The sequence below is a fragment of the Zonotrichia albicollis genome, chromosome 30 (assembly GCF_047830755.1).
Source record: "Zonotrichia albicollis isolate bZonAlb1 chromosome 30, bZonAlb1.hap1, whole genome shotgun sequence".
Lineage (NCBI taxonomy): Eukaryota > Metazoa > Chordata > Aves > Passeriformes > Passerellidae > Zonotrichia > Zonotrichia albicollis.
The window spans coordinates 4,580,797-4,596,948 of NC_133848.1; the positions used below are offsets into that span (position 1 = coordinate 4,580,797).

General features: G+C 55.5%; 2 protein-coding genes and 1 long non-coding RNA gene across 5 annotated transcripts in view; 1 reads left to right on the top strand and 2 right to left on the bottom strand.

The window, feature by feature from the left end:
* Nucleotides 1–7,600, bottom strand: LOC141725553 (uncharacterized). Its single transcript, XR_012577346.1, has 3 exons — nt 7,469–7,600; nt 4,927–5,024; nt 1–146 (listed from the first exon to the last, which is right to left on the bottom strand). It is a non-coding gene; the product is annotated as an uncharacterized LOC141725553 (long non-coding RNA).
* Nucleotides 1–9,415, top strand: part of DCAF8 (DDB1 and CUL4 associated factor 8) — a 35,357-nt gene extending 25,942 nt beyond the window's left edge. For both annotated transcript variants that reach the window (XM_074529401.1, XM_074529400.1), the window contains exons 13-15: nt 2,605–2,724; nt 4,465–4,581; nt 7,493–9,415. In XM_074529401.1, coding sequence (XP_074385502.1) covers nt 2,605–2,724; nt 4,465–4,581; nt 7,493–7,603 — 348 coding nt within the window. In that variant the 3' untranslated portion in view covers nt 7,604–9,415. The remainder of the gene's footprint in view (nt 1–2,604; nt 2,725–4,464; nt 4,582–7,492) is intronic.
* Nucleotides 8,154–16,152, bottom strand: part of PEA15 (proliferation and apoptosis adaptor protein 15) — a 13,305-nt gene continuing 5,306 nt past the window's right edge. Inside the window, exons 2-4 of one of the 2 annotated variants that reach the window (XM_074529414.1) lie at nt 14,573–14,746; nt 13,531–13,686; nt 8,154–10,534 (exon numbers count right to left, since the gene is read on the bottom strand). In XM_074529414.1, coding sequence (XP_074385515.1) covers nt 10,251–10,534; nt 13,531–13,686; nt 14,573–14,744 — 612 coding nt within the window. In that variant the 5' untranslated portion in view covers nt 14,745–14,746 and the 3' untranslated portion in view covers nt 8,154–10,250. The other variant, XR_012577345.1, reaches the window with a different exon arrangement.

Below are 16,152 nucleotides of genomic sequence, written 5' to 3' on the forward strand. Positions count from 1 at the left end.
AAATTCCCATTTTTCCCCTTTATTCCTCCCCTTTTCCCTCTGTTCTGACCCCAAAAGCAGCGGGATGGTCCCGTTCCCGTTTCCCAGGCAGGATCCCAAATTTGGCCGATTTTCCCGGGATCCTGGCGGATTTTTCCAGATGTTTCCTGCAGGAAAGGGAAATGCCTGTGCTGGGAATGGCCCCATCCTGAATTTCCTCTGCTGGGAACTCCTGGCTCTCCTGCTTTGGGGTGGCCAGGATGGGCCTTTTCCCCTTTTTTCCTCCTTTTTCCCCCTTTTTTCCCCTTTTTCCCCTCTTCCCTTTTTCCCCCTTTTTTCCCCCTTTTTTCCCCCTTTTTCCCCCTTTTTCCCCCTTTTTTCCCCCTTTTTTCCCCCTTTTTTCCCCCTTTTTTCCCCTTTTTCCCCCTTTTTTTCCCCTCTTTTTTCCCTCCTTTTCCCCTCCTTTCCCCCCCTTTTTTTCCCTTCTTTTCCCCCCTTTTTTCCCCTTTTTTTTCCATTTTCTCACCCCATTTCCCCCCAGCTGAACTGCCTGGAGCCTCACCCCCATTCCCAGTCCCATTCCTGATCCCACAATTCCCATTTTTTCCCTGTTTTTCCCCAGCTGAACTGCCTGGAGCCTCACCCCCATTCCCAGTCTCATTCCCAACCCCATTCCTGATCCCAAAATCCCCATTTTTTCCCAAAATTCCCATTTTTTCCCCATTTTTCCCCAGGTGACCTGCCTGGAGCCTCACCCCCATTGCCATTCCCAGTATCCCCATTTTTCCCAAAATTCCCATTTCCCCCCCAGATGAACTGCCTGGAGCCTCACCCTCATTCCCAATCCCATTTCCAATCCCATTCCCAACCCCATTCCTGATCCCAAAATGCTCATTTTTTCCCAAAATTCCCATTTTTTCCCAGCTGAACTGCCTGGGGTCTCACCCCCATTCCCAATCCCATTCCTGATCCCACAATTCCCATTTTTTCCCCATTTTCCCCAGGTGAACTGCCTAGAGCCCCACCCCCATTCCCAATCCCATTCCCATTCTCCAAATCCCCATTTTTCCCATTTTTCCCCATTTTTCCCCAGGTGAACTGCCTGGAGCTTCACCCCCATTCCCAGTCTCATTCCCAATCCCATTCCTGATCCCAAAATCCTCATTTTTTCCCAAAATTCCCATTTTTTCCCCCCAGGTGACCTGCCTGGGGCCTCACCCCCATTCCCCAAATCCCCATTTTTTCCCAAAATTCCCATTTTTTCCCCATTTTCCCCAGGTGAACTGCCTGGAGCCCCACCCCCATTCCCAACCCCATTCCTGATCCCCAAATCCCCATTTTTCCCATTTTTTCCCCATTTTTTCCCCCCAGCTGAACTGCCTGGAGCCCCACCCTCATTCCCAATTCCATTGCCATTCCCAGTATCCCCATTTTTCCCATTTTTTCCCAATTTTTCCCAGCTGAACTGCCTGGAGCCTCACCCCCATTCCCAAAATCCCCATTTTTTCCCAAAATTCCCATTTTTCCCAAAATCCCAATTTTTGCCCCATTTTTCCCAGCTGAACTGCCTGGGGTCTCACCCCCATTCCCAGTCCCATTCCCAATCCCATTCCTGATCACAAAATCCTCATTTTTTCCCAAAATTCCCATTTCCCCCCCAGGTGAACTGCCTGGGGTCTCACCCCCATTCCCAATCCCATTCCCATTCTCCAAATCCCCATTTTTCCCATTTTTCCCCATTTTTTCCCAGATGACCTGCCTGGAGCCTCACCCTCATTGCCTTTCCCAGTATCCCCATTTTTCCCATTTTTTCCCAGCTGAACTGCCTCACCCCCATTCCCTAAATCCCCATTTTTCCCCAAAATTCCCATTTTCTTCCCCCAGGTGAACTCCTGGGGTCTCACCCCCATTCCCAATCCCATTCCCAATCCCATTCCTGATCCCACAATTCCCATTTTTTCCCCGTTTTTCCCCAGCTGAACTGCCTGGAGCCTCACCCCCATTCCCAATCCCATTCCCATTCCCAAATCCCCATTTTTCCCATTTTTTCCCAATTTTTCCCAGCTGAACTGCCTGGAGCATCACCCCCATTCCCAAAATCCTCATTTTTTCCCAAAATTCCCATTTTTTCCCCATTTCCCCCAGGTGAACTGCCTGGAGCCTCACCCTCATTCCCAGTCCCATTCCCAATCCCATTCCCAACCCCATTCCTGATCCCAAAATCCTCATTTTTTCCCAAAATTCCCATTTCCCCCCCAGGTGAACTGCCTGGGGTCTCACCCCCATTCCCAGTCCCATTCCCAATCCCATTCCTGATCCCAAAATCCTCATTTTTTCCCAAAATTCCCATTTTTTTCCCCAGGTGAACTGCCTGGAGCCTCACCCCCATTCCCATTCCTAAAATCCCCATTTTTCCCAAAATCCCCATTTTTCCCAAAATCCCAATTTTTGCCCCATTTTTCCCAGGTGAACTGCCTGGGGCCTCACCCCCATTCCCAATCCCATTCCCTCCCATTCCCATTCCCGATATCCCATTTTTTCCCCATTTTTCCCAGGTGACCTCCCTGGAGCCTCACCCCCATTCCCAAAATCCTCATTTTTTCCCAATTTTTCCCATTTCCCCAGGTGAACTGCCTGGAGCCCCACCCGCACCTGCCCGTGCTGGCCACCAGTGGGCTGGACCACGACGTGAAGATTTGGGCACCCACGGCCGAGGCGCCCACGGAGCTGCGCGGCCTCAAGGAGGTGAGGGTGGGAATTCCTGGGATTTTCCAGGATTTCCTGGGATTTTCCGGGATTTCCTGGGATTTCCTGGGATTTTCCTGGGATTTTCCTGGGATTTCCTGGGATTTCCTGGGATTTCCTGAGATATTTCTGGGATATTCCTGGGATTTCCTGGGATTTTCTGGGATTTCCAGGGATATTCCTGGGATTTCCTGGGATTTCCTGGGAATTCCTGGGATTTCCTGGGATATTTCTGGGATATTCCTGGGATTTCCTGGGATTTTCCTGGGATTTCCTGGGATTTCCTGGGATATTCCTGGGATTTCCTGGGATTTTCCTGGGATTTTCTGGGATTTTCTGGGATTTTCTTGGGATATTTCTGGGATATTCCTGGGATATTCCTGGGATTTTCCTGGGATTTCCTGGGATATTCCTGGGATTTTCCTGGGATTTCCTGGGATTTCCCTGGGATATTCCTGGGATTTTCCTGGGATTTTCCTGGGATTTCCTGGGATATTCCTGGGATTTTCCTGGGATTTTCCCAGGATTTCCTGGGATTTCCTGGGATTTCCTGGGATTTTCCTGGGATTCTGACCCGGGATTTTCATGGAATATGACCCAGGATTTACATGGAATATATCCCAGGATTTCCGTGGAATCTGACCTGAGTTTTCCATGGAATCTGACCCGGGTTTTCCATGGAACGTGTCCTGAGATTCCCATGGAATCTGACCCAGGTTTTCCATGGAATATATCCCAGGATTTCCGTGGAATCTGACCCAGGGTTTCCATGGAATGTGTCCTGGGTTTTCCATGGACTGTGACCCAGGATTCCCATGGAATATATCCCAGGTTTTCCATGGAATATATCCCAGAATTCCCATGGAACATGACCCGTGTTTTCTGTGGAATATGACCCGGGATTCCCATGGAATGTGATCCAGGATTTTCATATAATGTGACCTGGGATCCCCATGGAATCTGACCTGGGATTTCCATGGAATGTCCCCAGGGATTTCCCTGGACTGTGACCCGAGTTTTCCATGGAATGTGTCCCGGGTTTTCCATGGAATCTGACCCGGGTTTTCCATGGACTATGACCCAAGATTTCCATGGAATCTGACCTGGGTTATCCATGGAATGTGACTCAGGTTTTCCATGGAATATATCCCAGGTTTTCCATGGAATATATCCCAGGTTTTCTATGGAATCTGACCCGGGTTTTCCATGGAATGTGTCCCGAGATTTCCATGGAATCTGACCCGGGTTTTCCTTGGAATGTCACCCGGGTTTTCTGTGGATGGTGACCAGGGATTTCCATGGAATATAACCCAGGATTTCCATGGAATATAACCCGGGATTCCCATGGAATATAACCCGGGATTCCCATGGAATATAACCCAGGATTTCCATGGAATATGTCCTGGGTTTTCCATGGAATATGACCCAGGATCCCCATGGAATATGACCCAGGAATTCCATGGAATATGACCCAGGAATTCCATGGAATATGACTCAGGTTTCCCATGGAATTTCCCTGGGAATTTCCATGGAATATAACCCAGGATCCCCATGGATTACAACATTGGTTTTCTGTTGAATCCAACCCAGGATTTCCCTTGAATATCACCCAAGATTTCCATGGAATTTCACCCGCGATTCCCACAGAATACAACCCAGATTTCCCTGGGAATTTCCCTGGGAATTCCCACGGAATGTGAGCCCATTTTCCCTGGAATTTTTCCCTTTTCCCATGCCCAGGTGATCAAGAAGAACAAGGTGGAGCGGGACGAGGACAGCCTGCACCACACGGACATGTTCGACAGCCACATGCTCTGGTTCCTCATGCACCACCTGCGCCAGCGCCGCCACCACCGGGTACCCCCTGCTCCTCCTCTGCTTTGCCCCCTTTTTTCCCACTTTTCCATCTTTTTTCCCACTTTTCCCTCCTTTTTTCCCCCTTTTTTCCCTCTTTTCCCCTCCTTTTTTCCCCTCTTTTCCCCCTTTTTTTTCCCCTTTTTTTCCCATTTTTCTCCCATTTTTTTCCCAGCTGAACTGCCTGGAGCCTCACCCCCATTCCCAAAATCCTCATTTTTCCCAAAATTCCCATTTTTTTCCCCCCAGGTGAACTCCTGGGGCCTCACCCCCATTCCCAACCCTATTTCCATTCCCCAAATTCCCATTTTTCCCCCTTTATTCCTCCCCTTTTCCCTCTGTTCTGACCCCAAAAGCAGCGGGATGCTCCCGTTCCCGTTTCCCAGGCAGGATCCCAAATTTGGCCGATTTTCCCCGGGATCCTGGCGGATTTTTCCAGATGTTTCCTGCAGGGAAGGGAAATGCCTGTGCTGGGAATGGCCCCGTCCTGAATTTCCTCTGCTGGGAACTCCTGGCTCTCCTGCTTTGGGGTGGCCAGGATGGACCTTTTCCCTTTTTTCCCACTTTTCCCCGTTTTTCCCTGCTTTTTTTCCCACCTCTTTTCCCACTTTTTCTTCCCGCTTTTCCCTTTTCTGACCCATTATTTCCCTCATTTCTGACCCCGTTGCTGCCCCCATTTTCCCATTTCTCCCATTCCTGACCCCGTTTCTGACTCAATTCCTGACCCCATTTCCTCCTTTTGTGATCCCGTGTCTGACCCCTTTTCCCCATTCCTGGCCCTATTTCTGCCCCCATTTCTCCCATTTCTGACCCCATTTCTGACCCTTTTCCCTGTTCCTGACCCCATTTTTCCCTTTTCCCCACTTCTGCCCCCATTCCCCCATTCCTGACCCCATTTCTGCCCCCGTTTTCTCATTCCTGCCCCATTTCCCCATTTCTCACCCCATTTCCAACCCCATTTCTGCCCTGTTTTCCCCATTTCTCACCCCATTATTCCTGCTCCATTTCCCCATTTCTAACCCCATTATTCTTACCCCATTTCTCCATTTTTCACCCCGTTATCTCCCCCATTTCCCCATTTCTGACCCCATTCCTCACCCCATTGTTCCTGCCCCATTTCCCCATTCCTGACCCCATTTTTCACCCCGTTATCTCCCCCATTTCCCCCATTTCTAACCCCATTATTTGTCCCCCAATTCGCCATTTCTCACCCCATTATTTCTGCCCCATTTCCCCATTTATTACCCCATTATTCCTGCCCTATTTCCCCATTTCTCACCTCATTGTTCCTGCCCCATTCCCCCATTTCCAACCCCATTCCTGCCCCATTCCCCCATTTCTCACCCCATTATTTCTCCCCCAATTCCCATTTCTCACCCCGTTATTCCTGCCCCAATTCCCCATTTCTAACCCCATTTCTCACCCCGTTATCTCCCCTATTTCCCCCATTTCTCACCCCATTCCTGCCCCATTTCCTCATTTCTCACCCCATTTCTAACCCCATTATTCCTGCTCCATTTCCCCATTTCTTACCCCATTATTCTTACCCCATTTCTCCATTTTTCACCCCGTTATCTCCCCCATTTCCCCATTCCTGACCCCATTTCTGATCCCATTTCTCACCCCATTATTCCTGCCCCATTTCCCCATTTCTAACCCCATTTCTCACCCCATTGTTCCTGCCCCATTTCTCACCCCATTTCTAACCCCCATTTCTGCCCTGTTTTCCCCATTCCTGACCCCATTCCTCACCCCATTGTTCCTGCCCCATTTCCCCATTCCTGACCCCATTTTTCACCCCGTTATCTCCCCCATTTCCCCCATTTCTAACCCCATTATTTGTCCCCCATTTCTCCATTTCTCACCCCGTTATTTCTCCCCCAATTCCCCATTTCTCACCCCATTATTCCTGCTCCATTTCCCCCATTTCTAACCCCATTTCTGCCCCGTTTTCCCCATTCCTGACCCCATTATTTCTGCCCCTTTTCCCCCATTTCTCACGCATTTCCTGACCGCTTTCTCACCCCATTATCTCTCCCTGTTTCCCCTATTCCTGACCCCATTTCTCACCCCATTATTCCAGCCCCATTTCCCCATTTCTAACCCCATTTCTCCCCCATTTCCCCATTTCTCACCCCATTATTTCTCCCCCATTTCCCCCATTTCTCACCCCATTATTTCTGCCCCATTTCTCCATTTTTCACCCCGTTATCTCCCCCAATTCCCATTTCTTACCCCGTTATTCCTACCCCGTTTTCCCCATTTCTAACCCCATTTCTCACCCCATTTCTGCCCCATTTCCCCATTTCTCACCCCATTATTCCTGCCCCATTTCCCCCATTTCTCACCCCATTATTCCTGCCCGATTTCCCCCATTTCCAACCCCATTCCTGCCCCATTTTTCCCATTCCTGACCCCATTTCTAACCCCATTCCTGCCCCATTTCCCCCATTTCTCACCCCTTATTTCTCCCCCATTTCCCCATTTCTAACCCCATTATTCCTGCCCCATTTTCCCCGTTTCTAACCCCATTATTTCTCCCCATTTCTCACCCCATTTCCAACCCCATTTCTCCCCCATTTCCCCCATTTCTCACCCCATTCCTGACCCCATTTCCCCCATTTCTGCCCCATTTCTCACCCCATTTCTGACCCGTTTTCCCCATTTCTCACCCCATTATTTCTCTCCCCATTCCCCCATTTCTGCCCCATTTCCCCATTTCTCACCCCGTTATTTCTCCCCCATTTCCCCGTTTCTCACCCCGTTATTTCTCCCCCATTCCCCCATTTCTCACCCCGTTATCTCCCCCATTTCCCCCATTTCTAACCCCATTTCTGCCTCGTTTTCCCCGTTCCTGACCCCATTTCTCCCCCATTTCCCCATTTCTCACCCCGTTATTTCTCCGTTCCCGCAGCGCCGCCGGGAGCCCGGGGCCGATTCCCCCTCGGACGATTCCGGGAGCTCCTCGGACACCTCTGACGATGAGGAGGAGGGGCCGGACCGGGTGCAGTGCATGCCCTCGTGAGCCCCCCAAAACCCCCAAAACCCCCCAAAAACCCCAAACCGGGGGGGCCCCACCCCACTAACACCTGGAGCTTTGTATTGACCTTGTTCAGCCCCCTCCCCAATTCCCAGTTTCCCCCTTTTTTGGGGTCCCCTTCCCCTTTTTTTCCCCCTTTTTTGGGGTCACCCCCTCACTTTGGGGGGGTCCAGGGGGGGATTTTTTATTACCCCCCCTCCCCAGTTTTTTTGGGACCCCAATCCCACCCCTTAAGCTCTTCAAGCACCCCCTTTTTGGGAATGGGGGGGGGTCCCACCCCTTTTTCCTCATTTTCCCTCTTTTCTCCTCATGTTTTCCTCATTTTTCCTCATTTCTCCTCATTTTTCCCTCATTTTTCCTCATTTTTTCCTCATTTTTCCCCATTTTTTCCCTCCATTTCCCCCCTTTTTTTCTCCATTTTTCTTTCCCACATTTTTCCCATTTTTCCCCCCTTTTCTCTTTTTTTTTCCCCCACACTTTTCCCTTTTTTTCCCACCATTCCCCCACACTTTTTTTCCTCTTTTTCCCCCCCAACCCCCACCACTTTTCACCCCCTTTTTTTTCCCATTTTTCCCCCATTTTTCCCCATTTCCCAGGGGGGGTCTCCCTCCCTCTGTACATAGCCGTGATTTGCACTTGGTTTGGCCCCTTTTACCCCCCCAAAAACCCCCAAAACCCCCCCAAAAAAACAAAAAAAAAAAACCTCCTTTAATTTCCCATTTCTTTTCTCGGGGCGGGGGGGGTTCAGGGGGGGTTTTTTGGGGGGGGAGAAAAAAAAACCCCCCAAAAATTTCCCTGTTTAGAGGCCTAATTTTATATTGTATTAAAAAACCAAATGGGCCTGGGAGTTCTCCCTGGCAGAGCTGTAAAAGTTGGGATATATATTATATATAAATGCAATAAAAACCGACTCAACGAACCCCAGACTCCCCAAAATTTCTCTCCCAACCCCCTTGAACCTTTTCCCAGTTGGATTTTTACCCTTTTTCCCCAGATTTTTCCCTCAAAATCCCTCGCACAGAGCAGCTTTTTTCCATCTTTATCAATACACAGTCAGCACGGTCTGAGGGGAAGGGGAAGGGAGGGAATTTGGGGAGGGGGAGACACCCAGAGACCCCCCCAGAGGGGTTGGGGACACCCCTGGGTCCCCCCCATCCCATCTGGACATCGAGGAGGGTTCAAAAACATCAATTTGAACCAAATCCAGCGTTTTTTCACAAAGATTTGGGGACAATAAATAAAGGGAGAGGGGGACAATTTGAGGAGGGGGGGATCAATTTGGGGAGGGGGACACACGAGCCGGTGGCTGCTGCGGGTTTTAGCTTTTATTAAATAAAATATATTAATTAATTAACATTTAATTAACTCTGCTGGCTCCCCCCCACCCACCCTGGGTTAGTAACTAAACCTGAACCCCAAAAATTCCCCCCCCCCAGCCCAGTTTGGTAGCTCCTCCTTCCCAGTTTGGTAATGGGAGGACCGCTCCAAAAAAAATATTTATGGGGGTGGGCGGCCAGAGTGCCCCCCCTTAAAAAATTGGGATTTTTGTTTTTTTTTTTTTTTTCCCAATTTTAGGGGTCATTTTTTTGCTGCCCATCACCCAAAAAATGGGAAATTTTCCCTCAATTTTGGGGGTTTTTCCCTCAATTTTGGGGGGTTTTCCTCAATTTTGGGGGGGTCACCACTTTCAGCCTCCCCCCCAAAAAGAGATTTTGGGTTGTCACCACTTTGTCCCCCACCCCAAAAATTGGAAGTTTGGGGGTTTTTCCCCCAATTTTGTGGGGTCACCACTTTGTCCCCCGCCCCAAAAATTGGAATTTTGGGGGGTTTTTTTTCCCAATTTTGGGGTTTTCCCCCACAATTTTGAGGGGTCACCACTTCCTAAAAATGGGATTTTTAGGGGGGTTCCTCAATTTGGGGGTCATATTTTGCTGCCCCCCCAAAAAATAAAGGGAAAATTTGGGGTTTTTTCCTCCAATTTTGGGATTTTTTCCCCCAATTTTTGGGGGGGTCACCTCTCACTGTCCCCCCTCCCTTTTGTCACCTCCTTGTCCCCTCCTTGTCCTTCCTGGGGGGGTCCAAGACCCCCCCCCAAAATCAGCCCCGACCTCGGCGCCCTCCCGACCTCCCCCTGCCCTCCTGTGCCCCCCCCCCCAAAATTTGGGGGGGGTCCCGGTGCTTGTGACCCCCCAAAATTGGGGTGGGGGCATCCCAATGTCTGTGACCCCCCAAAATTGGGGTGGGGACATCCCAATGTCTGTGACCCCCAAAATTGAGGTGGGGGGGTCTCAGTCTCTGTCACAGACCCCCCCCTCAAATTAGGGGACCCCAAAATTTAATTGGGGGGGGTCCCAATACTTTTAACCCCCCCAATTGGGATTGGGTGGTCCCTGTGACCCCAAAATTTAATTGGGGGGGGTCCCAATAATTTTAACCCCCCCAAATTGCATTGGGTGGTCCCTGTGACCCCAAAATTTAATGGGGGGTGTCCCAATAATTTTAACCCCCCCCAAATTGCATTGGGTGGTCCCTGTGACCCCAAAATTTAATTGGTGGGGGGTCCCAATAATTTTAACCCCCCTAAATTGGTATTTTTAGGGGGGGGGTGGTCCCATTTTTTATGTCCCCCCCCTCAACTTACCCACAATGAGGGGGGGTCCCCATCCCTCCCCCCCCTCAAATCGAGGCCTTTTTTGGGGTGGGGGTCCCATGGGAATTTCACCCCCCCTCCACCCCAATTCCCCCCTCCCCTATTTTGGGGGCAGGGGGGTTCAGCCCCTCCCCCCCCCCCAGGGGTGCAGAGTGGGGAGGGGGCTCTGGGGGGGTGCGGGGGGGGGGTCCTGGAGCCGCTCAGGCCTTTTTCGGGGGGGGGGGCCAGTTTGATGATCTCCTCCTCCGAGGGCTGCCGGATGATGTCTGGGGAGGGGGCGACACGGGGGGGGTCAGGGGGGGGCTGGGGGTGTCACCCCCCCCCCCCACACACCCCACAGAGGGTCCCCAACCCCTCCTGGGGGTCCCCAAACCTCCCTGGGGGTCCCCAACCCCTCCTGGGGGGGGTCTTTTATCCCTGTCACAGCTTTGGGATAATGGAGGGGGGGGTTCCCCAACCCTTTCTGGATGTCCCCAAACCAGCCCAGGGGTCCCCAGCCCTTCCTTGGGGTCCCCAAATCTCCCCAGGGGTCCCCAACCCCTCCTGGGGGTCCCCAAACCTCCCTGGGGGTCCCCAACCCCTCCTGGGGGGGTCTTTTATCCCTGACACAGCTTTGGGATAAGGGGGGAGGGGTTCCCCAACCCTTTCTGGATGTCCCGAAACCAGCCCAGGGGTCCCCAGCCCTTTCCTGGGGGTCCCAAAATCTGCCCGGGGGTCCCCAGCCCTCCCTGGGGGGGGTCTTTTATGCCCCTTGGGGTCCCTGTCCCAGCTTTGGGATAATGGGGGTGGGGGTCCCCAACCCTTCTTAGGGGTCCCCAAATCTGCCCGGGGGTCCCCAGCCCTCCCTGGGGGGGTCTTTTATCCCTATCACAGCTATGGGATAATGGAGGGGGGTCCCCAACCCTTTCTGGATGTCCCCAAACCCTCCTGGGGGTCCCCAGCCCTTCCTGGGGGTCCCCAAATCTGCCCAGGGGATCCCCAACTCTCCCTGGGGGTCCCCAAATCTGCCCGGGGGTCCCCAACCCCTCCTGGGGGGGGGTCGTCTTTTATTCCTATCACAGCTATGGGATAATGGGGGGGGGTCCCCAACCCTTTCTGGATGTCCCCAACCCCTCCTGGGGTCCCCAGCCCTTTCCTGGGGGTCCCCAAATCTGCCCAGGGGTCCCCAGCCCTCCCTGGGGGTCCCCAAATCTGCCCAGGGGTCCCCAGCCCTCCCTGGGGGGGGTCTTTTATGCCCCCTTGGGGTCCCTGTCCCAGCTTTGGGATAATGGGGGTGGGGGTCCCCAATCCTCCCTGGGGGTCCCCAACCCTTTCTGGATGTCCCCAGCCCTTCCTAGGGGTGCCCAACCCCTCCTGGGGTCCCCAAACCTGCCCAGGTGTCCCCAACCTTTCCTAGGGGGTCTTTTCTTCCCTTGGGGGTCCCTGGCACAGCTTTGGGATAATTGGGGGGGGGTCCCCAACCCTGCCCGGGGGTCCCCAAACTTTCCAGGATTTCATTTTCCCCGCCTTGGGGTCCCTGTCCCAGCCCTGGGGTAACTGGGGAGGGGTCGCTGTCCCTGCTTGGGGACAATGACAGTTCCTGGCTCTGGGAGTGCCTGGCTGTCCCCGTCCCCGGCTGTCCCCGTCCCTGGGTGACATCCCGGCTCTCCCTGCCTGTCCCTGTCCCCATCCCCGGCTGTCTCTGGGTGTCCCCATCCCTGCCTGTCCTTGTCCCTGTCCCCATCCCGGCTGTCCCCATCCCTGTCCCCGCTCTCCCCATCCCCTCCTGTCCCTGGGTGACATCCCCGCCCGTCCCTGTCCCCATCTGTCCCTGTCCCTGCTGTCCCCACCCAATCATTTCCTGTCCCTGCCTGTCCCCGTCCCCATGCTCTCCTGTCCTGGGTGACATCCCCTTGTGTCCCTGTCCCCATCCCCGTCCCTGCTGTCCCTGTCCCTGGGTGACATCCCCGGCTGTCCCCGTCCCTGCTGTCCCTGTCCTTGTCCCTGTCCTTGTCCCTGTCTCCATCCCCAGCTATCCTTGCCTGTCCCTGTCCCTGGCTGTCCCTGACTGTCCCCATCCCCATCCCTGGCCATTCCCGGCTGTCCCCATCCCAGTGTGTCCCTGTCCCCGCTGTCCCTGTCACTGTCACTGTCCCATCCCCACCTGTCCTGGGTGACATCCCCTTGTGTCCCTGTCCCCGTCCCTGCCTGTCCCTGGGTGACAGCCCTTGTGTCCCCATCCCCGTCCCCGCCTGTCCCTGGGTGACATCCCCTTGTGTCCCTGTCCCCATCCCCATCTGTCCCTGTCCCCGGCTGTCCCTGGGTGACATCCCCGGCTGTCCCCGTCCCTGCTGTCCCTGTCCTTGTCCCTGTCCCCATCCCTGCCTGTCCCTGGGTGACATCCCCTTGTGTCCCTGTCTCCATCCCCAGCTATCCCTGCCTGTCCCTGGCTGTCCCTGTCCCCATCCCCATCCCTGGCCATTCCCGGCTGTCCCCATCCCAGTGTGTCCCTGTCCCCGCTGTCCCTGTCACTGTCGCTGTCCCTGGGTGACATCCCCTTGTGTCCCTGTCCCCATCCTCGCTTGTCCTGGGTGACATCCCCTTGTGTTCCTGTCCCCATCCCCATCTGTCCCTGTCCCCGGCTGTCCCTGGGTGACATCCCCAGCTGTCCCCGTCCCTGCTGTCCCTGTCCCCATCCCTGCCTGTCCCTGGGTGACATCCCCTTGTGTCCCCATCCCCGTCCCCTCCTGTCCCTGGGTGACATCCCCTTGTGTCCCCGTCCCCATCCTCGCCTGTCCCTGGGTGACATCCCCTTGTGTCCCTGTCCCTGTCCCTGTCCCCATCCCCTCCTGTCCCTGGGTGACATCCCCTTGTGTCCCTGTCCCTGGGTGACATCCCCTTGTGTCCCAGTCCCCATCCCCGCCTGTCCCTGGGTGACATCCCCTTGTGTCCCTGTCCCCATTCTCGCTTGTCCCTGGGTGACATCCCCTTGTGTCCCTGTCCCCATCCCCATCTGTCCCCGTCCCTGCTGTCCCTGTCCTTGTCCTTGCCCCTGTCCTTGTCCCTGTCCCCCGTCCCCGCCTGTCCCTGGGTGACATCCCTGCCCGTCCCTGTCCCCATCCCTCCTGTCCCTGGGTGACATCCCCTTGTGTCCCTGTCCCCATCCCCTCCTGTCCCTGGGTGACATCCCCTTGTGTCCCTGTCCCCGTCCCCGCCTGTCCCTGGGTGACATCCCTGCCTGTCCCCGCTGTCCCCGTGTCCCCGTGTCCCCGTCCCCTCTCACCCTTGTACTTCTTGGCGCTGGGGATGCGGGTGAGCTTGGTGTCCACCTCGTCCTCCTCGGAGATCTTGAGCACCTGCGTGCGGTACTGCACCACCTTGGTCAGCAGGTCCGGCCGGCGCGAGATCTCGAAGATGTGCTCGATGTAGGACAGGTTGTCTGTGACACGGGGACAGCGCGGGGACAGCGCGGGGACACACACGGGACACACACGGGACACACACGGGACACGTGCTGGGCTCGGGCCACCCGCGCTGCTGCGGCCGCGGGGCCCGGAGGGCGCGGGGAGGGGACAGGGAGGGACAGGGTGGGGACAGGGATGGGACAAGGAGGGACGGGATGGGGACAAGGATGGGGACAAGGAGGGGACAGGGATGGGGACAAGGAGGGACAGGATGGGGACAAGGAGGGGACAGCGATGGGGACAAGGATGGGGACAGGGGAGGGACAAGGATGGGACAGGAAAGGGACAAGGAGGGGACTGGGATGGGGGCAGGGGAGGGAAGGGATAGGGACAGGGATGGGGATGAGGGGACAGGGGAGGGACAAGGATGGGGACAGGAAAGGGACAGGGACGGGGAGAGGACAAGGATGGGAGTGGGACAGGGATGGGGAGGGGATAGGGATGGGGACAGGGGAGGGGACAGGGATGGGGACAAGGAGGGGACAGGGATGGAGATAGGGACAAGCAGGGGGACAGAGGACAGGGGAGGGACACGATGGGGACAGGGATGGGGACAGAGGACATGGGAGGGACAGGATGGGGACAGAGATGGGGAGAGGGAAGGATGGGATGGGGACAGGATCTGGACGGGGACAGGGCCAGGGCTCAGGTGATGGGGACGGGGAGAGGGGACAGGGACAGAGCTCAGGTGATGGGGACAGGGACAGGGCCAGGGCTCAGGGGATCAGGGTGGGACCATCCCAGGGCAGGAGCAGCCCCGGGGCGCGGGGAGGGGACAGTGCCGGTGGTGGCACGGGGAGGGGACAGTGCCGGAGGTGGCACAGGGAGGGGACAGTGCCGGCGGTGGCACGGGTGTCACACCTCGGTCCAGCTTGCTGTGGCGCTCCAGGAAGGCGAACCAGTGGTGGCCGGTGGCGATGGCGTCACCCTCCCCGCTGGGGATGTCCTCGCGACACGCGGACTTGAGCTGCTCCAGGTCCTCAGCCGTGATGTTCTGGGCCAGCTCCTCCAGCAGACTGCGGTACTCGGCCATGGCTGGGGACAAAAGGGACATGGGGACATGGCTGGGGACAAAAGGGACATGGGGACATGGGGACATGGCTGGGGACAAAAGGGACATGGGGACAAAAGGGACACAGGGACATGAGGGACATGGGGACATGGCCGTTCTGGGCCAGCTCCTCCAGCAGACTGCGGTACTTGGCCATTGCTGGGGACAAAAAGGACATGGGGGGACATGGGGACAAAAGGGACACAGGGACATGGGGGACATGGCCATGGACACAGGGGACATCAGGGACATGGGGACATGGCTGGGGACACAGGGACATGGGGACATGGCTGTGCTGGGCCAGCTCCTCCAGCAGACTGCGGTACTTGGCCATGGCTGGGGACATTGGGGACACGGGGACACAGGGACCACAGGGACATCAGGGACATGGCTGGGGACACGGGGACATCGGGGACATGTGGACATGGGGGACATGGGGACATGGGGGCATGGCTGTGCTGGGCCAGCTCCTCCAGCAGACTGCGGTACTCGGCCATGGCTGGGGACAAAAGGGACATGGGGACATGGCTGGGGACACAGGGGACATCAGGGACATGGGGACATGGCTAGGAACATCAGGGACATGGGGACATGGAACGTGGTCTATGAGGGACACTTAGGGACATGAGGGACACGGGACTTGACCATGGCTGGGGACAGGAGGGACATGGGACTTGGAGGACATGGCTGTGGCTGGGGACAAGGGTGACATGGAGGACATGAGGGACATGGGGGACATGGCCGGGGACAGGGGTGACATGAGGGACATGGCCACAGCTGGGGACAGGGGACTGGGACTGGGACAGGGGTGACATGAGGGACAGAGGACACGGCCATGGCTGGGGGACACGGGGTGTGAGGGACAGGGGACACTGCCCTGGGTGACAGGAGTGACATGGGACAGAGCCGTGGGTGACACGAGTGCTCCTGCTCTCAGCCACTCGTGCTACGTGTGACAGGTGACTCAGCCACAAGTGTCACAAGTGTCCCCAGCCTCAATCCCTGATGTCACCAGTGTCCCCAACATCAATCCTTGGTGTCACCAGTGTCCCCAGCCTCAGCCACCAGTGTCATGAGTTCCCTGGGCTGTCCCCAGTGCCAGCCCAGACTCATCCACAGGTGTCACAGTTGTCCCCAGCCTCAGCTGCTCAAGTCACAACTGTCCCCAGCCTCAGTCCCTGGTGTTCACAGTTGTCCCCAGAATCATCTACTGGTGTCTCAAGTGTCCCCAAGCTCAGCTGCTCAAGTCACAAATGTCCCCAGCCTCAGCCACCACTGTCACCAGCCTCAGTTCTTGGTGTCACAACTGTCCCCAGCCTCATCCATTGCTGTCATCGCTGTCCCCAGCCTCAGTTCTTGGTGTCATCAATGTCCCCAGCCTCAACCCCTG